Source organism: Mycetomoellerius zeteki, unplaced genomic scaffold, assembly GCF_001594055.1.
Source record: "Mycetomoellerius zeteki isolate Tzet28-1 unplaced genomic scaffold, Tzet1.0 scaffold355, whole genome shotgun sequence".
Taxonomy (NCBI): Eukaryota; Metazoa; Arthropoda; class Insecta; order Hymenoptera; family Formicidae; genus Mycetomoellerius; species Mycetomoellerius zeteki.
The window spans coordinates 8,708-32,182 of NW_017257344.1; the positions used below are offsets into that span (position 1 = coordinate 8,708).

At 35.1% G+C, this 23,475-nt stretch overlaps 3 protein-coding genes across 5 annotated transcripts in view; 2 read left to right on the forward strand and 1 right to left on the reverse strand.

Moving 5' to 3' along the window:
- LOC108725685 (uncharacterized) overlaps window positions 1-1,727 on the forward strand; it is a 3,732-nt gene extending 2,005 nt beyond the window's left edge. Inside the window, 2 exon segments of the mRNA XM_018452865.1 lie at window positions 5-288; window positions 291-1,727. Of these exon segments, the coding sequence (XP_018308367.1) occupies window positions 5-288; window positions 291-740 (734 nt within the window). The 3' untranslated portion in view covers window positions 741-1,727.
- A 1,048-nt stretch (window positions 1,728-2,775) lies between these two features.
- On the forward strand, window positions 2,776-4,036 carry LOC108725694 (geranylgeranyl pyrophosphate synthase). Its single transcript, XM_018452877.1, has 4 exons — window positions 2,776-3,138; window positions 3,236-3,375; window positions 3,441-3,543; window positions 3,699-4,036. The coding sequence occupies exons 1-4, from the start codon at window positions 3,069-3,071 to the stop codon at window positions 3,884-3,886; spliced, it is 501 nt and encodes a 166-aa protein (XP_018308379.1). The 5' UTR covers window positions 2,776-3,068; the 3' UTR covers window positions 3,887-4,036.
- Window positions 4,037-7,732: 3,696 nt separating this feature from the next.
- Window positions 7,733-23,475, reverse strand: part of LOC108725692 (uncharacterized) — a 29,365-nt gene continuing 13,622 nt past the window's right edge. For all 3 annotated transcript variants that reach the window (XM_018452875.1, XM_018452874.1, XM_018452873.1), the window contains exons 3-7: window positions 15,871-15,931; window positions 11,588-11,659; window positions 8,484-8,623; window positions 8,276-8,427; window positions 7,733-8,089 (exon numbers count right to left, since the gene is read on the reverse strand). In XM_018452875.1, the coding sequence (XP_018308377.1) occupies window positions 8,018-8,089; window positions 8,276-8,427; window positions 8,484-8,623; window positions 11,588-11,659; window positions 15,871-15,931 (497 nt within the window). In that variant the 3' untranslated portion in view covers window positions 7,733-8,017. The remainder of the gene's footprint in view (window positions 8,090-8,275; window positions 8,428-8,483; window positions 8,624-11,587; window positions 11,660-15,870; window positions 15,932-23,475) is intronic.

Consider the following 23,475-nt stretch of genomic DNA (forward strand, 5'->3'; position numbering starts at 1 on the left):
CAAGCTTTCCAAACCAGAGGCGTCCCTCAGCCCGCCATCGACATCATCATAGCATCTCTTGCACCATCTACTATCAGTCAATACTCAAGTCCTCTGCGTTTCTGGTGGAATTACGTTCATCTTCATCACTGCTCACTGTTTGCACCGAAAACTGAAGACGTCCTTTATTTTCTGTCAGACCTATTGCAAACAGTAGGTTCTTATTCTGCGCTTAACGTCGCCAGGTCGGCGATCTTGCTTATTTCAACCAACGCGATCGGCGTTGTTGTGAACCTCTCGTTAGACGTTTCTGTAAAGGCGTAAGCGTATTGAAGCCATCTCGGTCGCGCTACGATTACATCTGGGACCCCTCTCCAATAGTGGCGAAACTAGCCGCTCTCTTTCCTCACGAATCTTTGTCTTTAGAAACTCTCACAAAAAAGTTAGTCTTGTTACTGGCGCTGGCATCGGGCCAACGTTGCCATACCCTAGCGGCGATTTGTGTCTCGCAGGTTTTGATCTCCGCGGAGAGGGCTTTCATCTGTATCCCAGATCATCTAAAAACCTCAGCTTCAGGTCGATCTCAGCCACTGTTATCTTTTCCCTGCTTGGAGGGGCACAGAAATCTATGCATCGTCACATTGCTATCTGATTATATTTCGCGGACTCGAGATATTCGCCCTTCAGCCTGTGATTCTGTTTATCGCACTCAAACGTCCACACACAGCAGTGGGATCCCAGACGATCAGTCGCTGGATTAGATCTACCTTATCGGATTGCGGAGTTAGTGATGCTTTTTCCACACACAGTACGTGGCACGCCTCAACATCTCTCGCGGCGCGAAAAGGTGTTCCTGTAGATCTTATTAAGCGTGCGGCGGGATGGTCCGGCGAATCTCGTGTTTTCGCAAACTTTTATAATAGACAGATTATAGATATAGATGCGTTCGCTAAGGCGGTGTTACACGTAGACCAAGAAAAAGCCTAATTTGATACGCCACGCCATTCCGGCGGTTTTCCAGATTGGTTAGTGTTAAGTTCATTAGTTATTGTCGCAAGCATGAATATAGATACATAACATTTTTAGAGAAAAACATTGTTATAGTCATAAATAGTTATAGTTTCATATTGTTCGCGTATTTTATTTAATAAAAAGCCATGTCTTCTTCTAACAGGCAGCGCTGTAGTTATACCCGGACTTCCTGTCAAATAACTTTCCCGTTATCTGTCCCACGGTGACAGGAACGAGTCACGTTTCAAACATCTACAATTATTTATCCATCCGGACGAGACCTGGAGGCATAATTTATAAATCAAACGAACTTACCAAGTGAAGTTCGATCATAATTATGCCGAGGGGTCTCGTCCGGATGGAATCCCTCCCTTGACCTCCCCGAAGCGGATGTTATTATACTAAGAGACTCGTCCGGGCCTTCCCTGTTTTAAACTATGAAGATGGCCGAGCACGCGCGGCGAGGGAAACGCCGCGGTACGGGAAAGGGAAAAATATTTTTTTCTTTTCCCCTAGACTTTGAATTCTGTTGGCAGGACGTGCGCAGGCGCACTACTACAATTATTTACCTGGACGAGACCCCTCGGCATAATTAAAAATGTCTTTGTTTGATCTATAGGTTAAGCAAGGATGTTCATCGTATAGATCGCAGTCTAAGCGCACGCTGTAATCGTAGTCATTATTTTTATAGATTTCTGTTTTCACTTGCAGGCTTTAAAAGCTATGTGCAGATAACACATAGTAAAAGTGAATACGAAACGAAAATATTCGTAATCATATTAAAAAAATATTCATTCAAATGAAATGGAAAAGTATTTATTCGTTTCTTGACGAATAAAAGAGAAATATTCGAATGAGTATTTTTGTTCAATTTTTATTTATTTATTCGAATATTAGGTGTATTAATCGGACACACTACTGTATACGGCCATAATTGCTATTACAATGCAGTTTTTGTTATCTACTTGTTCCTCTTTTTCCTTTTTTTATTCGTCATATGATTGATTTTAATTACTAAAAGTGTAAAAATGAAAATAAGAAATTAATACACATACAGGGTGTTAGTTAAGTATGTTGCCATACTTAATAGAGCGATTCATGGGTTTATTTCAAGTAAAAAAGTCCATATAAACATGATTATCTAAAAAAATATGTGACACACAACATTACAAATAATGATTTAAGTTAATACATATTCAATATATATATTAAATACAAATAAATTAGAAATCGAAAATATAATAGTATATATTATACACATATATATACAGGGTGTCCCATTTTAATGGATTGATTCAAATATCTCAGAAACCCTGAGTTAAATCGAAAAATGTTTCAGACAAAAGTTTTGTGACTTCGAGGGAGACATAAGATGAATTTTTTAAACGGTGCTCCCCATTTTTCATTTGATATTCTTGTAGCTAACCTCGAGAGCTTTCCAAAACACTATCATTAAGTTCATTTTCATTAAATATTTTTCAAGTTATAAGGCTTGAAACGACCTGGACAACATTTGTCAAGATCATAGTCATTAGAGGTAGTTTCTCTTATTTTCATTTTTGCACTAAAAATTCATTTCTACATAAAAATGAAAATAAAAGGTACAACCTCCAATGGCCTTGATCTTGACAAATGTTATCCAGGTCATGATCCTGAACAACATTCAAGAGATTTTAGTCGTCGGTCTGACACCTTAGGTAATGCTAATGCCGGCGGTACTGTAACCTTCAAACTTTATAACTCAAAAAGTACTTAATGAAAATGAACTTAATTATAGTGTTTTGGAAAGCTCTCGAGCTACAAGAATATCTAATGAAAAATGGGAGGCTCCATTTAAAAAATTCAAAGCGACCTTGCCCTGACCTTGACAACGCCACCCAAGGTCAAACCAATGATACCATCTTATGTCCCCCTCGAAGTCACAAAACTTTTGTCTGAAACATTTTTCGATTTAACGCAGTGCTTCTGAGATATTTGAATGGATTCTTTAAAATGGGACACCCTGTATATACATATATTATTATCAGGCAAAACAGGTATATTCGGAGCAATTATTAGAGCTGCATAGAGGTCAGGGAATGGATATTTATTGGAGAGATAATTTCATCTGTCCAACTGAGGAAGAATACAAGACTATGATAATAAGAAGTAACTGCTAATATTTATACAATCTCTATTTTATATATGTACATAGAAAAAAGTCATTTATGTTAAAAAAGGATTTAAACATTCATTAATTTTGCAGAAACTGGTGGGCTCTTCAATTTAGCGGTAAGATTAATGAAACTGTTCTCAACTTATGAAGAAGATCTTTCGTCATTAATAGCTACTTTAGGATTATATTTTCAAATACGCGACGATTATTGTAACATGTGCCTCGATGATGTAAGCGATAATATATTCGATTTAATGAAATAAATTTATATTACCTACATTTATTTTTGTTTCAGTACGCTGAGAATAAAAGTTATTGTGAAGATTTGACTGAAGGAAAATTCAGCTTTCCGATTATTCATGCCCTTAGAAGCAATCCTGAAGATAGACAAATAATAAGTATCCTTTATCAAATGTTATTTTTATTTAGTAAAAAGTATATTCGTTATAGAATTAATAAATTTTGTTTACTAATTGCTCCATATACTTCAGGTTTGAAAATTTTTATTATAATTTATTAGATTTATATATTTCTTTAATAATGATTAATAAAGATATTTTACGACAACGAACAAAGGATATCGAAGTGAAACGTTATTGCGTTAAATTATTAAAGAAATTTGGTTCCTTTGAATACACAAGAAATGTACTTGAAGAATTGGAATCGACTGCGAGGGCTGAAATTAAACGATTAGGTGGTAACGCGCTTTTGGTGAAGATTTTGGACGGGCTTAAGAAATAGGATCCAAAATGGGCGCCTAAGGATCCTTTAACTGGAACGCTTTAAATTTAAGATTACTTATTTTTTGTAAAACGGCAAAAAATAGCATTACACAGGTTTTTAAATAATATTACACAATGCAAAATAATTGTAATGATGCAAGTGGTAAAGGAATGCTTATATTATGATAGATTAATAAATTATGTAAGAAAAAATTATATATAATAGAAAAGTATACAAAAAATATATAATAAAATTTTTTATTAATTGAAAAAAATCAATATTTGTAAAATTTTATTGGATATCCGCGCACTACAAATAAAAATGGATTTCCATAAAAGATTTAAAAACACTTATGCAGAATATAAGTTGTTATTTTTTAATTAACATTTTATTTAACTGTACTCATTTCGAGTTATGCAAGGTTAAATAAATAATAATATAAAAAGTATAGTAAAAGGACTTGTGTACATCATTACGTTTGCATAAGTTCAGCAATACTTTATTTGCAAATATATAATTATGTAACCAAATACAGTGTTTTTTTAAACAAAACCGGTTTTAAATCTGTTCAAATTTTGTATAGATCATGTTACTACCTCTGTATCTTTTTCGATATATCATACATTAGTGTCACCACATATTTGTAACACGTAAACGTAGAATATTATAATTTACGTGTAGATGCACAACTCTGGTATTCAAAACTTTCTTTATTCTTGGTGAATTTTTTCTTTAGGCACGTGCATGTATTTTGTATGCATAAATATATGTATGAACAAAAAATTTTGTTCATCAAAAAACGACAAATATCTTTTATCTACCAATTAAATTTGATCATTGAATTTAATTTTTTACATGTTATTTACGTCGTAACGACGAGATAGCCACAACATAAGGTCATAGATTTAAACGGGGAGCACATACCCTTGCAAAACGCATAACGCATAATGTTTAAGAAAATGAACCAAAGTTTTTTACTTCTTTTCTTTCCACGTAATAGAGGACGTTGATTGTTTGATTTTCTTATACCTTATGCATTATGCACTATGTAAGAGTCTATACTCTCCGCTTTAACATATATTATTTATTCTATTGTTGCTAGTTGCTAGAGCTCGATCTTATCGCGTGCGTAACTTTGTGCCGTGAGCGTACGTCGTTTCGATTTGATTGTCTCGCTCACTTCGGCTGTGTACCAAAATTGACTGTCGGTACTGAAAATCTATAGTGCACGTAACGTAAACTGTAGTATTTTCAGTGTTGGCAGTAAATTTGGAACACACAGCCCTCGTGAGCGACTGTCATCGCGGAGATTATGCGTTTGACATGTGTATCGAGGGTTAAGTGTAATCGATTAGTAAGTGTTATATGCATATTTGTATATATAATATTAAAAGCTCTGTAGTAGCGCGTCTGTTATATTTCGTAGTATAAAATTGACAACGGCCAATAGCAATTAGAAATCGTTTGTTCGTATTCGATATTGCTTACCGGTAACCAACAAAGTTTGTATATACTATAGTTTAGAAACTTTGGTTAACCGAAATAAAATTCTGGTCATATATCGTGTCATCGGTAATATTATAGTTATTCGTAACCCAAATAATTTCCGATATCTGTAATGGTTATTCGCAACGAAAATAGTTTTAATTATATATAATGGTTATTCGTAGTCAGAATACATGAAAGTTGATGTTTTATGAAAATTACATTTTTGTAACAATTTCTTGAATATTTAGCAGTGATTGTTTTCCCTGTGAATAAATACCAACTTCTAATCGATGATTTTTTTAGATAAAATTTTTACGATAACTGTTATTTTCGGTTTATGCTAAATTGTTATGTTACATTTCGACTTGTGTCATTCTTCTTGCAGGAGTATGATATATTTTAACAATAATTTAAAGTTAATATAAAAAATTTTTTTAATTTGATTAGATAAGTCTCGACCTTCCGCTTCAATTATTGTTTTACTGTTACAACTTGCTATTATATTTCTGGCCTTATCTTTTTTTATTATATTTATTTTTAACGTAAACAAATCAAGAAAAATACATACAGCCCATTTACTAACTGAAAAGATTAATTTGTGTATATTTTTATAGATTTATAAAGTTTTCGTTTTTTGACAGATTCAATGATATCCAACAAGATGAGGCCATTATGCGAAATAATTTTTCGTAACCCATTCTGTTTATGGACTTCACAATACAATAAACGCTGCAAATTATTTAGAACTTATTGCTTGTGAAAAACTTATTAATTCACATCCGATGTGTGGTAATAAGTATAATAGTTTATGTCTGTGTAAAGCTTTGAAAAATTGAATGTGTCTTACTTTCTTGATGTGTTTTAATAGAAATTAAAATGTGAAATAGATGGTTTTACAATTCCTTAATATAAAACTAAGGTCAATAATCGAGCCGTTGAAGCATATAGTATAAGAACGATACAAAACTTAATTTAAAAACGTCAATTTCAATTTCAAAACATTTCGGAACCACCGGTCCCTCTTCAATTAAATAGATATTAATGTAATGACAATTTACATGAGTCGGTAAGTAGTTGACAACGGACGATGTAAATTTGACTGTCGCAATGTGATTTTCTTCGTTATTGTTGGTTATGATATGTATGTGAAGTCATATCGAAAAAACGTGTGGTCGAAGAAGTGTAATATAATTTTGTTCTTTCAGATCTAAGTGAACGATGAACATGATGGAAAGCATTTGATTCCGAAACGTTTTGAACGAAAAGTTTTTATCCATCGTCTTTTTTTTATTCGTATTTTAATGACAAGCCATACAGCTTGTCATTAAATAAATTAAGTAGATACCGAAATGCTACTGAAGTATTATAAAAGAAAGTATACTGAATATTTTAAATTTCAGATTGTTTATATATTTTTCTCATTATAATAAAACTATAATATTATATTATGATATATCATATTAATGGTCGACGCTGATATCGTATTTAGTTTCTGTGTGTTGAAATATATCATAACGAAATAATTGTTTAAATCTGGTTTAAATCTGGAACATATATACGTATATATATATTCATTTTTTGTTAAGATTCAATTTTTAGATTATCTGTAATTAATTTTCTCTTTACAATCTAACCCTTTTGTCAGTGCATAATTTTTCATCTTTTCATTATCGTGTGATTCGAAGTTCCTATTTAAAAAAAAGCAATAAAATATAGAAGTCAGTATTCATAGTTGGTTCTTATTTTAAGACCTTCTTAAGTAATATATATATTTTAAGAAGCTAATACAGTTTAGTAACCGATCGATTTTTAAAACGATCTCATACATAAGAATTTTCTTATATAAAAATTGCGATGAATACCGACCAAAGTCTTCTCTGTTATTAGAAGGGTAAGATTTTAAAAATGTCATAACAAACCAGTTAAGCACACTTTAAGTACTTTTTTTTCTTACAAGTTCCTTTTATCGTAATTTCTTGCAGGTATTAAATTTGCAAGAACCCTGTTTTTTTAGGTAAAACAATTTTATTTCTCATCATGACTTCTCTATTGAAATAAATTCTATGTAGAATACTTTTAAAAAGTATTTATTAGCAATTGTATATATGAATATTGACAATTTAATATAGCATATCGAATGATTTTATAATGAAATTTTACGATTGTTTTGTACGTCATGCAATTATGTATTATACAATTATATCTATTGTTTTCTAAAAGACATAACGTATCGAAAATTATATGTAACTAACAAGTGTCTATCTAAAAAAAATGTTCACTCCTTCTCACATTCATTCTTTCACGCAAAACGATGCGATACCTCGCATCGTTTTTTTTTCTTTCGCAGATTTGTAAATCAAAAAATTAAAACTCACTCTCTCTCTCTCTCTCTCTCTCATCTTTTCTGAATCTCCCATGATGATTTCTTTGAAATCGCTTCCCTCAATTTACAATTTTAGAAGGCATTATTTCGGCCTCGCGCACTTCTCGCGTTTGTTCTTCCCGTAAGCTGAATCGGGTGCTCAATTGACCTCTCTTGATACATGACGAGATCAAGTCGAAATCCATCAAGGACTAAGATAGTGTGGCGATTTGACACGTCCTCTGTTCAGGCTCGCTATCCTCATCAGATTCACTAGCCCAGGAGGACCGTCGTTCGTGTCATATCTCACCGTCGCTGTCCCCGGGACAGCGTCCTGGTCCTGACACACCGTCATCGAGAACCTCCGTCACCTCATAAAACAGACAATGATGGATAGCAGTAATCGAAAAATATATATATTTATATATATATGTGTATGTGTGTGTGTGTTTGTGTGTACATACTAGATTAATATTTTGTGAAAAAGAGAACCAAGAGAAAATTAATTCGCGAGCTTCTTGCGGGATTTTCCGATTGCCGATCTTGGAAATACTTACCAGAACTTCCTCGAAACGATCGTAATTCTCCTGTCTGGAGTTCAAGAGGCTCTCTCCTACCGAGTCGGTACCAGTGTTCGATTGGCAAGGATCTCGTCGTCCTAGCGCGCTCGATGCAATATGCAGTAAGGACAGTACCGCCAACAGGCCGGCTGCAAGCACATTCTATCTGTCAGAGGTTCACGGAAATAAACCCCGTCGTACTTACCCGCAACGTAGGATAGCCAAAGTTTATTGGGTCGCCACGCTAAGATGCAGGACAACGGTAGATAAAACAACGCTCTTCGCCAGCCCCGCGTGGCCGCCAGGACACTAGACCAGCAACGTGAACAAAGAGAATCCTCGTTCCTGCGAAAATAAACCGTCAAAATGTATACTGTCTTTTTTTCGTAAAAAGAGAAGTTTCTCTGAGTTTGCAAAATTAAAAGGATTATTTTCTGTGACAATGTTTTAAAGAATTTAAGCAAATTGAATAATTTGATATATCTAAAACTTTTTATTTGTGAATTAAATTATATATATTATATATATAATGGTAAATAAACTTTTTAAACAAATCAAAATTATTTCATTATTGCGAAATTTTATTTTAATTTTATCTAATTGCATTTTGAAAATCTAATCAATTTGAGAGTGAACGAGACGTTTTTCGGTATTTACATACACACGTGAATCTATAATTTGCAAATGTTTGTAAAAGTATTTATAATATATGTTATCTGATGTTCGTAAAACTAGAAGATTTGCCCGATTTGCATTCGATAATCAGAACTTTCGAAAGCAACGTCTTTCGCTGAATACGCGAGCAATCAACATTTATATCCTGATTTTCCTGATTATGGTTCCATCATTTCCCACTTGAATCTCCGTTTTAAAACGGAGTAATAAAATGACTTTTCTATCGATACAACTTTCAGCGTCTAATACTCTCGTCGAGTACATTTTTTATGAGATTAACAAGTTTAATCCTAAATATACAAAAGAAATCTCGCGTTAAAATAAGACCTCAATTTGTACAGTATTCTACAAAAACGCAACAACCAGCTTTACGTAATCTTTATATATTTTCTTGGCTCACGTAACACATGAAATGAAAATATTTGTCTAATTGAAATATGTTACGCTAACGCACGCTATGGCAATTGCGTTCACAGCGCAATTTAGCGGAAATCGCTGCGGTAACTGTATCGAGAAGAAAATTGCCGGGAAGCGATTTGCCCGAGATTATCGGCAAAATTTCCGCGGAGATATAATTATCACTCGCGTTCCGGAGCTATTATTAATTTACGAAATTAGCCGTCGTGGTGGATTTAAAACTCGTCAGCTTGCAATAAAAAAAGAAAATCGACTTTGCGCAGCGTGCGAATCTTAATACGAGGATAAATCTTCCTGGTATCTTTAAAGATAGTTGAGAAAATCTACAAGATCAATTAAGAGAAACATTCATCTTTCTCAGTATTCCTTTAACAAGTAACTGTAATATTTTTAATTGGATTATCCGTATTGAAAGAGACAGAAAGAGAAAGAGTGATCTGATGGGCTTTCATCCCTGCGCGGTGAACAGATATAAAAGAAGATGTCTTCATTGGAAATCCGTTTTTCTACGAGAAGCGACACTATCTCTTCTCTTAGCCGTTCGATCATCTCCACGTAGATCGGAGTGATCGATCGCTCCGACCAGCAGTTTTAATGGCACCGTCGTCGAGGACATAAACTTCCGCAGCAGCGTCGATTCCGGATGGATCGCTAAGTTAAGTTACTCGATAAAACCGTAGACCCCGCAGAACTTCTTTTACTTCCTCCCACTAGCTTGCGAAGAATGCTGGCAACGTCGTCGTTCCATTGGCTACCATCCCGCGCTGATCGATATGAGCTTAGATGACAAAAACTATAAGCTCGTCATCCGCGCGACAATTAAGGCCACGTTTTCCGAAAGACTTAACAAAATTTATATTAATATGTTAACTACCAATAAATATACGTAGAGGAAACGGTATTGCTAAAGTATCTAAAAATTTAGCTACGACACAGATTTGAATATATAATTTCGTTAACCATCGAAGAATTATGTAGAACGCTGATCAAGTTGATTGTTAGAATATCAATGGAAATTTTTTGCAGTATTACTCATTATGTTTGAGCATCCTACATTGTTAGATATAAAAGAAACCTAATTTCTTTTATTTTTTACTTTCATATATGTCAAAATGTAAATCCACTGTGGTTAGTTTCAAAGTAAACAACGTTCATATATTAATATATGTATATACTAAATAATAAACTGAGTTCAAATCAAATTTAATATATTTTCTTGAATTGTTTAACTCTGTCCTTTTAATTAAATTAATGATATTTTAAATGGCGACCTACAGAAATGATTAAAAATAACTCAAGTTGGATATAATTTGATATTATATATATATATATATGACATAATAATTTTAATAGACTAACAATATTATTTTCAGATCTGTATATACGTGGGTGGTTCAAGTCAAACTGGGACTTTCATTCTCATGAACATAAGAATAAAAAAGTTCCAGTTTGACTTGAACCACCCTCGTAGCTAAATTTTTAGATAGTTTAACAAAATTATTCTTTGCGTGTATAAAACAAAAAATATACAACTTGAGAAATCTCTATAAACTAATTGTTGAGAAAACGTGTGGCACACATGAGAACGGAGTAATCAGCTTGTTAATTTGATACATCTCCACAATTAAGTTCGAAGACGCGAGAAAAAAGTTTCTATCTTCATCTTCTAGCTTGTGTGACGCATTTATCTGGCTTAAAGATGACTACCGCTGCGCTTCACCACCATCCTTTCGGATCGTGAAGCGTTATCTATATAGTTATCTGGTAGTCTACCGGAACTTGCCTCGTTGCTCCTCTTGTCGGAAAATGCGGGGAAAACTGGAGCGAACTTCCTACCTGCTTGGTAATTGCTGGGCTAGCTTTGCCGCTTCTTTTACGTGTTATCCTATTCGGACCTCGAACGGTAATTCCCTGGGGCCTTCTCAACCTCGTTGTTTGCTGGGCTTATCGCTCCCTCGATATACATGCACGAACCAATTTCGGGCAATTTGCAAAGTCACACAGTACTCGCGTTACGTTTATAGACTCATTACGCCGAGAAGCTTATTAAAATCTGATCGCTTAATTTATATATATTTTTTAAAGATGCAATTATTTTATACCAGTCAATAAATAAATTTGTGTATTGATCAAGTGAAAAGATAAATAACATTTTAGAATATACCTTTTTCCAAATGTTAAAAATTATTGAAATTAAATTCGTTTATTTAAACGTACCTGACGCAGAGCTGCACGAATAGCGTAATGGCCCAAGTCACCTCAAGGAAGAAGATTACACCTGACGCCGCCCTACAATCGAAAACACACGAGAATTAACAGACAAGGCTGCGTCTGGAGAGACCAAATATGACATAAAACTTTAGCGGGCTTGCTCTATCTAAAGACCCTTAGAGGTCTATCCAGACTCTCTCTAGCTCTATCCAGACAACTTATATGTCTAAAAGACGTCATACAGTCATCCTCCCAAGAAACACACAAAAATCAACAGAAAATCAAAATAACTTTATTCAAACATTTTCTGGGGAAAAATCGATGTCGACAATCATCTCTTTGTTGCTACTGAATGACACAAAAATCACTTTGCGCTAGTCTCACAAATTCAGTGAAAGTTTTCTGGAAGTGTGCAACAGCATCACTTCTCGCTATCAATCGTGTCTGTCGAGTTGGATTGTACCGCAAAATTTACTGTTAGTTTTGTGGACATTTCTTTGATGGCCATCAAATCTTGTAATAAAAAATTATTATATTGACTTTTAACTATGTGTGTGTGTATTTTGACTAAAATGTATTCCTTGGGATAGACATCTTTTGGGAGATACATGTCTAAAAGATATTTAAAAGACATAAAGAGATCTTTTAAACAACGCGTGTTGTCTAAGTGTTATTTAGGAATTAGGATATATCGGATGCGATTAAGAAGAGAGCAGCATCAAGTTTACAATCCCTACAAAATGCATCCCATGTGCAGCTGTTTCTCGTAATAGTAAATGAAAGTATAAATAAGGAAACAATTCCGAAAAGTATTTTATTCTAATGTTTATATCAATCTGTATCGCGGGAACGTGATTCGACTTTATCGCAATGGCTCTCAATGATGCAAGAATGATTTGTTCCCAAAAAATCGGATTCTTCCTCTCGCGTAGCCGCGTGTGATCAATGATTAAGAGCGCGCCGACATAGAACCTCGTAAAAAATGTAAGACATCTCTCTCAATTTCCACTCTGCGAGATTCTCTGTGGCGCCGCATGGTTGGATAATGCCTGAGAAAAATTGCAACGGACTGGAATATTTTTATTTTTTTGCGCGTCTCGCTTTGTTGTTCATTGCATGCGCCTCGGTGAAACGTGGCTACGCAAGGGAATGTCTAATCAAACGCTATCGCTCTCTTGTGCATCGCAATTGCATCCAATATAAGTTTTGCAGTTAAAGTCCATATTTAAAAAAAAATATTAAATCTTAATATACATTTTTTTGAATAGTACTAACTAAACATTTGCTTCCGGTTACATCCGGAATCTAAAATTACCATTCAAAATAAAAACATAACAGTTAAATCAAATTAATGGTTCCTATATCAAATAAAAATGTATTTATATATAAATTTAAATATTTACTTAGAACTATTCAAATAAATATTTTGTTTTTAATTTAGTAGTTTTTTTCAGTGCAATGTGTTGCAAATGCGTCATTGTCAATAAATCAAGATGAGATTATTTAATTGAGTTGATTTTAGACGACCCGTTATAAAGAATTGGGGACGAAATTTTATTTATATTTTTATTGATCGTGCATTGTGCGAAATATTTTTCTTCTTAAAATTATTTTATTCTATATTGTTGGAACCATAAAACTACGGAGTTATAGAATATTCTGTAGTTCTAAAGTAATGAGAACCTTTAAAGTGCGAGCGAAGGAGAATGCTAAATTCTATTAAAAAAGTTGTAAGGTAAAAAAGTTTATATTCTAATATATGTATGAGCCAATATATGTATCATTTGGGATCTGTCAGCTTTTCCATTTTTCTCCATAACCGAATAAATATTATATTTTACGTCTTAAAGATAATTTTGCTTCGACTTCGCACTTCCGTTAACCAATAATCGAATCAGCCCCAAATTAGATCTGTCGGGGACGAATCAAAAATAGATTACCCGACGAGCAAAGATGATCGGAAAGATTTTCAAGCCTCGTTCATCGTACTTAATTACGTGCTAGCGTCCAATGAAATGGATTTTATCCAGGAATCGTAAGTAAAGCACCGTGGTTGAAGTTACGCAAAGCATAATAATCCACGAGTAATGAGAAATAACGTTGCGTGTATAAATTAAACTCTCGTGTTCAGCCTCTCACGTTTAGTTAAAAACAGAATATTATTTTATTTTGTTCAATCAATAATTTCCATATACCTACGTAAATATTTTGTTGTTTACACAGCAATAAACTCGAGGAAATAACTCGCCCGTAATAAGTTTTGCGGTGGGATCCAAAAGTTTCAATTATTCTCGTCGCAGATTGTCTAAAGCTGCCGGATGTCCCTTCATTCACAGACCTTCCGTGAAAACTTCACGAAACGTCAGCAGTCGCGACTTAGTATTTTTCAACGTCGAACATAGTTCTAGGTCAGATAAACGATTGTTCTGTGCGGAAAGGAAGCATTCGTTAGCAGTAGACGCCTTTCGGACGAGTTTAACAATTCGAAATACTGTCGCGTCGCGAGCAACAGTCGTCGAACAAATGACGACAAATCCGCCGTCTTCGGCAGAGCGGACAGATATTAATCGTCCCGGCGAGAAAACGGTGAATTAAGAGGAACAGACGGGAAAAATCTCTACCCATAAAATCGGACGTCGCCCCGTTTAAATGAAAGAAGCCTCGGCTTCAAGGGTTCCAACGACATGTATAACTAGACCAAGCATTCCATCTCTGGCGTAAAATAATAATAATATATAATAATAATCTCATTTTTAGACCGTATATGTGAGAAACACAATTGATAAATTAGATTTATTTATATCGGTCGAAGCTAGATCTTAAATGCTTAAATAATTCAATCTTGAATCACTAAATATATGATATATATATATATATATACTTGACATACATACCACACAAAAAAGACGTTGTTTCCTTATACATATATACCGATTATTGCGAAGAATATTACTAAGGCCTCGGTAGTCTAATGGCTTAGGACGCTCGTACGGAATACAAGAGATCCGGGTTCGACTCCAGGCCGAGGTAATATTTTTCGCAATAAATTTAATTACAGTTTTTTCAGCATATTAACATCTTTGAAATATGATGCCTGTTTGAGCATCGAAATCATTAAAATTTAATTTAATTCGCGAAATTATTATATTACAGTGGTTTAATTGCGTTTAGTCCGGAAATATTTCGGCGCGCAGTTCATTGGACTACAAGTGTGATATATAATGTCAAGACATATATATCATATTTAATGATTCAAGATTGAATTACTTAAGCATTTAAGATCTAGCTTCGACCAATAATAATATATTTTCAAATAACTACAGCTGTTAGAAAAAAGGAGAAAAGTACACATAACGTGCACAATAATTTGTGATGGTATCCAAAAGTTCAATTATTCTCGTCGCGGATGTCTAAAACTGGGGAATGTTCCTCCTTCATTCAAGAACTTCCTGTGAAAACTTCACGAAACATCACTTCTGTTGCAATTATGTCGCTTTCTAGGGAGAATACCGTATTGCTGCTTTAATTAAAAAATGACAACTTACAAATGTGTGATTTTCAAATTACTATGAATGAATGAAGTAATGATTTTTCAATCATTAGATTTTATCAATCATAAGTAAACTTCTTAACTTCATAATTTGTTTATCAAATAGCATTTATGCCATTTTTAAGGTTTTTCAAAGAAATTATAATATTTTGAATTGTATCGATTTTATAAATAAGAAGGAGATGAGTCATTTATAGAGAACATTTGGAATTAAGAGAAGAAGTTGTTGTATTTTGAATTTTGTCATTTTAGCTGATCAAGGTAAATATAAACTGTTGTGAGTTACATTATTTTTATCCCGGATTTGTTATAATTTTGTAGGATATCAAAATCATCCAACTCTAGAAGGATGGCATTTTAAAAGTTAAGTAAAACGAAAATGAACAGAAGTGACATTTGATCATATTTCTAAGAATATATTTTCACTGACGTTATTTGATTAGTCAATAATTTTCTGTTTAGTTGAAAAATAACTTTTCCTCTTCTCTGAAAAACTTAATTTTTTGAGTTGCGTTCTTAAAATAACGATATAAATGCTTGGTCTAAAAATGTGTATATGTCATTAGGAAGTTTAGTCATCGCGGAATACTCTTGCTCGCCTCCTCTCGATTCACTTCTGTCCCGCGGACAGCCAATGGTCTCTCTTTTGCGCGAATGTTCGACGCGAGGATCGCTGCAGATCAGAGGGCTGATAATGCGTGAATTGAATTACGGTATACGCATGTTGAATTATCCTCACGTAACGTAAAGCCCCATGACGTGTCGATGGTACGCCACATCCGCGCCGACGCCGCACACAACTGCAACAGAAAGAGGATCATAAAGATTGCAACCCTGCCTGTCTGATGAATCCCCCATCTCGGCCTGGCGCTACCGACATCCCAGGCATCGATCCTTTCAATCGGTATATTATATTTTTTGCGCCAGACGAGATCGCGTAATTTATAACCGGCACTGCAACATGCATACGAATCGTGCAAGATTTCTGCACAATAAATGGTCAAATCTCACAAATATGACGATATTATTTTTAAATCAAAAATAGCAAAATCGCATCGCATTTCCTCCGTTGCTATAAATAGCACTTACAGTAAAATTTTCCTAAAAAAATTAAGATAAGATTATCTAATATTAAATAAAGTATCTTTCAAAACCATAATATGAATACACGATAAATAGTAAATAAAGTCTCTAAATGGTCAAGCTGGATTTTTAGTGCTTAAATAATTCGATGTGAATTTATATACTCGTATCTCTAACGCTACAAATTGCCGAATTTAATTTTCTGTTTTAAAACGGAATTTTAACAAAACTAAAGTAGTATTATCACAAATTAAATTGACAAACAATTTAATATTGATGCCCGTAGGCATTTTAGAAAAATCTTAATAATCTAATGCCAATCTTAAAATCTAAGATCTGTATTTAATTCTCTATTTAGTTTTATAGTTTCTCAATCTTCTGCCAAAATATTTTTTTCTTTCTCTCGAAACTTTGCGTCGTTCATTTGTTCTTTCCATGCTTCGAATTTTCCCTCGCTCGTGCATGCTGATGCATTAATTACAAACTAGGTACTCGCTTGTGTATTCCAAACGCGTGGATGCACATGCATTTCGGGATTTTTCAATAATATGACGTTGCGATAACGAGGCGAAACGCTCGTAACTTCAAAATGGACAAAAGTGACCAAGAGATAATTCTAGAATATTCCCGATATTCGATGTACATTACGCGCGTAATATTCCATTCAAACGGAAAGAGAAAGAAAGAGATAGAGAGAGAGAATCGTTTTCAAAGAGAAAAAATATATTTTTTTATATATGTAATCCGGAAATATCAAAGGTATGGACATATACGAGAGAATACGAATCGCCCGTGGCAAAGATATCGAGAGATCCCACATTAATCTCCGAATCTCATGGCAATATAAAATTATTCTATTGTATACGCCGGGGAGAGAGAGTGTACATGTTGTGCAAGTATCGCGTACACAATAGATCGGCTATATTGCAGCCTGACAGGAAATCAATACATAGCAGGTTCAACGTCGAATAGGATTTTTTTCTCACGGGGGAGCGACGGATCGACTTGAACTTCTACGGGAGGAGGAGACACGGGACAAAGCCGATCATCTCGAATTGATGTAATTGCCCCCCGGGAGAAATCACGTGTTGTATGTGTCAGGAGAAATATATCGAATGATCATTCGTAGGAGAAATTCATTCTCGTTATGATATATGAAACTAATTACGAGTGAGACGTGTTACTTTGAAGTCATGATAACGAAAAGGAAAATTAATTATCGATTCTATAAAAATCTATCTATAAAAAAGTCTTTTAAATTTAACACCAACTTAACGAGAGTGTGTGATAAATATAGCTAAATAAAGAAATTAATTATCGAGTTATTCCTAAAAAAAAATTGATTTCTTATTTTGACATAAATTTAATAGAAGTCTGTGATAGGAATAGTCAAATAAAAATAAATTAATCATCGAGCTATCTCCAAGAAAGTTGATTCCTTACATATTTTATCATAAATTTAATCGAAACCTGAGAAATAGTTAAAAAAAAGTAATCAATTATGGAGTTAATATAAACTCCAAGAAAGGCGATTTCTTATTTTGACATACTTTTAATCGAAGTCTGACAGGAATAACTAAATAAAAAAAAAAAATAATTATTGACTATCCCTAAGAAAACTGTCTTCTTAATTCGACATCGATTTAATAAGAGTCGCTAAATCACCCGATATTATCACTATAATATTGAAGTCATCAACAATGATGACGAGTATATCCGTAAGTGCTCTAATCTGTCTGAAAATTGTGCTCTCCATCAATTCACTGTCGTGACAAGCACGAGAGGTGACTTGTCGCTCTCGATGCAACTTTTTTTCAAATCCATCCAACCCTCGAGATCAGTGATGCGCAATTTTTATAGTATCATTTTCAGAGAACCATTTTTAGAAATGAGTAAAATCTTTCGGGCCGCATAATATTTATTTCGATTATCTACATAAAATAGAAAATATGATTTTATATTTTTGGCTATAAAATGAGAAGTCGCAAAAAATTCACAGATAGATGGCGAGCCGCAGATTGCGCATCACTGCTTGAGATCATCGATTTCCCGCGCGATCAGTTGCGCAAAAGTCTGAAATCGCGAAAAATCATTAATTGAATTGAAATTGAAAAAATATCCGTTTGTTGTACGCAAAATTTTATCACCGCATCCAACCGAATTACATCTATCTTTAAGCCTTCAGTACTAAATCTTCAGACATGAAACAGTTTCGAGACGGATTTGCAGCGATTCCTGAAGAAGGCGACGGAAGGATATCCGAGAACAGTCCATGAAAGGTTCTAATTGCGAAGCGGGCCTGATCAAAGGACTTCTAAAATGAAATAACCAGCATACGAGAAAATAATTACGTGAGCCATTAGGAGAGCTTCCGCGACATGGCGCGTTGTAAATGCAATTAACAATAACGATTTTAAGAAAGCCCTCGTCGAGTTTCAACTTTAATGGACAAGCGTTTCAGCAGCATCAATTTCAGTGATTCGATACGGGAAGAATTATCTAACCGGGAAATCTAACGTCTGCAATTAATTAGCTTTTATAGCCGTTGATTATGTCAACGAACTCATTGTTGACACTCCTCGCGTTTGTCTCCAACTTTTTTTTCGAGTCAAAATGGACCGCTCACATCATCCCTTCTTTCGTCCTTCACTCTAAATCACTTTGGATCAAAAGCTTAAAGACGAAGTTTCGCAATTATCGCTTGTTTCAGTTTGCAAACACAAACGATAAACATACCTCCTACACTTTTCCTGCATTTTACAGGAAACTTAACACAACAGCGACAGAGTACACACACGTGCGTCCTATGTGTGGGCGCACTTGTGAGTCGTGATCGTGGGTCCGACGAATTTAGGGAAACATGAAAGCGATGTATTATTCAAAGGACGGAGTCGCGCAACTTTAATAAAAGGAAAATCCTTCTGGGTGACGCACAGTTGGGATACTCGGCTGTCGCCAGGAAGGAAATATTTACGGAAAATTTTACACTCCTTATCCGGCATTGGTAAGTGTTCCTATTTAATGTATTTATGAGCTAGAATCTGTGAAGTAACGGAATTTTGTACGCGGAATAAGTGTGCATCAATAATGATCTTCACTGCAGCTCTCGTTGCAAGAGATGACGTGGAAAATGAGGAGAAATAGGACGCTCATTAAACATCAAAGACATTAATCGATTAATTTAACATTTATGCATCTTTCGACTTCCATTTCTTTTCTTCGCGGGCTTTAATTTCCGTTTGGCTTGAGTGTTTGAATATAAAAATAGGTAAAATCTCGAAAATTCATGGAGTATACGTTTAAATTTCTGAATCTACGATGTATGGTCTTCGGGTGACCGGAAGCTTACGAGATTCCGGAATAGAAATCTCCGACCGTTCAGTGGCAGGACATTGTCGGACGAAGGTTCTGTGACTGGCACATGAATTGACCACCTGCGGTCGCGTTGGTCCGCGTCGCGAGTGAATTTCCGGAGTCGCATTGTCCTCCAAGATGTTCCACTGAGAATATCCATTATCCTTCTACTGACAAGAGAAGGTCGCCAATCATTTTTCTCGAAAATCAAATCTTAGAGAGCGTAGAATATCTTCTCATACGAGCAAGCGTTCTGTATTAGACATACGCATAAATCTATAGAGTCAAATTTAACTTAATGTGAGTCGCCGCTGCTCCTACTCAATCATATTATTTTATACTAAAATAATGATTATATTTGATACTATATAGCATCAAATTGACACGATATAGTGTCAAATTTAATTATCGTTTTAAAAATAACGATATATTTAATAGGAGCAGTGGCGACTCATGTTAAGTTAAATTTGACACTACAGATTTAACATTGTATCATCATGCGCTATCGCAATGATTAAATTAATTGAACAAACAACACACTGAGAAAAAGAATTATTCATTGACTAAATTTAGTTCGTCTTTAGTTTTTTCAATGAAGAGTGTATGTATTTAAGTCAAACATGTTATATTTGACTTAAATATACACGTTCTCTAACAAGGAAATGAAGACAATTAACGATTAAAATTCATATTAGAAGAGAATAAATTAATTAAGAGAATTTTCGATAAAAGCGGATCTCTCTTTGTGCTTAAGGGGATACTAAAGTGAAGCTCGAACTCCGACAAAGTCACTATATGTCGCTGTTTTTTCAACACATCCGACATGTCTTTATATACTACCACACTAATATCTCACGCAAAAAAAGTATTTGTTATACAAAAATTATGTGATTTAATCGGTAATACAGACGGCTTTAGGATCCCCTTAAATCTTGCAGAGTAAATTTATAAGGAAGTTAAAAAAAGTTACACAATAGCTACAAAATGTCGATGAATCCAGGGTGTACTATTCGGAATAGGAAGGTAGAAAGGCAAAAGTCTCCCTAAGGATGAATAGTGGCGACCCGTTAGGTAGCTTCCTTCCTTAATTTCTTTCTCCGTCGCGAACGAAGACAGATTGACGCGATTGGATTCCTATTTCGCGATCGCACGGGATCTCCTCTGCATTTCTCTTCTTATCCTTCTTTATTTCTTACAGTAAGCCCTGCTCTTCTTACAGTATGCCCTGCTCTTCTGGCTTATTTTAAGTTCCGTAGAATGAGCTTGCACGGTTGGCAAACGGAGAAATTCGAAATTCCTGGTCTCGGGTTCAATTAGAGGTGTCCGATGCCTTCCGCTGATTCGTCGTGGTAATGCAATTAGTCGCGGACACCACTCGTGTCATCAAGGGTGTCCCACCAGAATGGGGCGAAAGCACGCGATAATTAAGACGCCAGACGGGCCACTTTCGAATATAATTAGGCATCAGCTGGCTTTTGCAAGAGCATGCCGGTCTTCGTCGACCAATATTGCATCGTGTGAAAATGACGGTCGCTTTATCTGCGTGGAGGGTGAATATCTTTAGAGTTGAGAGGCAAACCAACATGATAAAGAGATTTGTTAAAACAATTAGAAACTACAGACTAGTTAATTTTCTATGTCAAAATAGCAAACTGGTACAGCTAAATAAAATTAGCAATTATATAATCATATTTATCGTAATAGTGCAGCAAATAGGTTAATACAACAAAGATAACTTTCTATGAAAATCAATTCAGTATATAGATCAAAACTTTTAAGAAAACATGCTGGCTGAGATGTAATTTTACTGCAGCTGTAGTAAAGAAATTTTGTTACATTAGCAATTTTTTCATTGTATAGTAAAGAATTAGCTGAATCACCCAGTTTATTTTTTTCCGTGAGCCAAAAAAATCTTGAGAGAATTAAAAATTCTCCACGTGAGAATGAACGAAAAGAACAAATTTAACCTTGGCTTTTAATTCCAAGAGTGTATCTCGCCTCAATTGATAATTCGATTACAACTTTCGCGCGTCGGTTCACGATTCGCAATCGACTCATTTCGAGAATTTCGACTCAATGGTTTCTCGAAGTCTGACGACGCTAAGAAATCACGAAAGTTTCTTGTACCGCCGCGAGCGGATAGGTATGGGAGTACGGGATGCGGTGGACACGCGGAGTTCAGTAGGAATTAATTTAATTCGCAGCGATCGAAGGGAATCCACCCGTCCGTTGCCGGAAGGACTGCATGCGTCGAATGTTTCCGACGACGGAGCACACGATGGAAATTGAGTTTCGCCGAGTTTTCCGTCGCGACGATTCGATTTGTCCTGCGACATCGTGACGAGCGGCACGAAAAGTTTTTCTCGCGCGCAGAGCGAAGCGGAGAGGAGATGATATGGAGAGGAATGGAGAACGATCCTTCGCTCTGAATTGCGCTCGATCGTAAAAAAAAAAGAACGGGCGATGGATAGGTGAAGGGAAAATTGGGTGAACAACATTTCGCGAAATGATGGATGCGCTTTACTAGGATCCGACGTTTCCAGCGGCTCCATTTAGAGAGATACGGGGTATTCGCGATATCTTTCAAGCGGTTGATAGGAGTATATTCATCATAATTTTCAGTGCATTTTAAATCTATATGCTTGGCAAAGCTTACTGAACGTGTGATTCCCTGAGGGAAAAATGCTTTCCCAGAGAAGCGCACTGAAAATCGGTAACCGTGTCGCGTAATTTCTCTCTCTCTCTCTCTCTCTCTCTCTCTCTCTCATCGCATGTAGAATGCATCAGCACAGGAAATGCAGCGCATCCGTGACTCGTCAGTAACGGCGAATTTCGTATATTCGCAATGGCCGGTACTTTAGATGGGGTACATGAAGGGCAGGAGAAAGGGAAAAAGGGAGGACACAGCACGGTGTAACAAATGTGGCTCTCACCGGAATTAAAATTGAAGAGAGCGACTCGCAGTTAATTCCCAAAGTGCCGAGAAAATTTTTGGCTCGTTGGAACATTCCACATGTCCTGTTGCGACACGTAGAGGCAGATGTATCTCGTGATCTTTCACTATTCTAATTTTCCTGAATAAATTCTGTTTTCCCGAGTGTAAATCTCTAATCTAGATTTAATAAACGAGACATTTAATATAACGTTGGAAGATTCCGCAAATTCGTCCGTTATTGAACTTTAAGTCGAAATCGAGTATTTCCTACTCAGATTCTTGCATTTTGTCCCTTCGTCTTCAATTATTGATTGTCATTTTTGTGCATGCTTTCACATGGTGCAATAAGAATGTTTTTATACGGTCAAATAAAAATATCTTTACGTCAAGCAGTAAAAATGCATCTACTGCGCCAGTGCGCATTATCGTAACATCTCGGTGCGCGCATTTCGCGATATTTTTACAAAACTGACGACCTCCGAGATATGTGAAGAATAAGACACAAACCCCTCATTACCATCGTTTTGCTCCTACCACTTCCAGCTGTCATCATTCGTACTAACATTGAATTATTTCGACTGACAGGAAGAAGCTCAGAGAATTCATATCTTGAAAGACATCAATCTCTTAAAATTAATTAATCTTCCTGTGATAAGGAAATTTTAGTGACAGAAGATTTAATTTATCCACTAAAATCCCTCAATTTTCAATGCTTGCGTTCAACAGAAAAAGTAATCTTAAGACTCTTACAATTGCAGAACTACTTTCTCTACTGAACGCAGCCAATTATTAGATGAAAACTTAATATGATTGGTATGTACCTACATTTAGACCCTGTGAATAATTAAGGGCAAGACCAATCATATTAAAAATTTTACAACAGTTGCAAAGCTGCTTTTTCCGCAGTCAATGTAATAAAATGGGTAAAAAGAAGTAAATAATAATATATCATGAAGCTTCTTTTCCTTTGAA

Excerpts from the sequence above, each read along its gene's own strand:
- LOC108725694 (XM_018452877.1), top strand. The coding sequence starts at position 3,069 with ATGGATATTTATTGGAGAGATAATTTCATCTGTCCAACTGAGGAAGAA. Across the intron at positions 3,139-3,235 it reads CAAGACTATGATAATAAGAA|AAACTGGTGGGCTCTTCAAT; the intron begins GTAACTGCTAAT and ends TTAATTTTGCAG. Across the intron at positions 3,544-3,698 it reads TGAAGATAGACAAATAATAA|ATATTTTACGACAACGAACA; the intron begins GTATCCTTTATC and ends TGATTAATAAAG.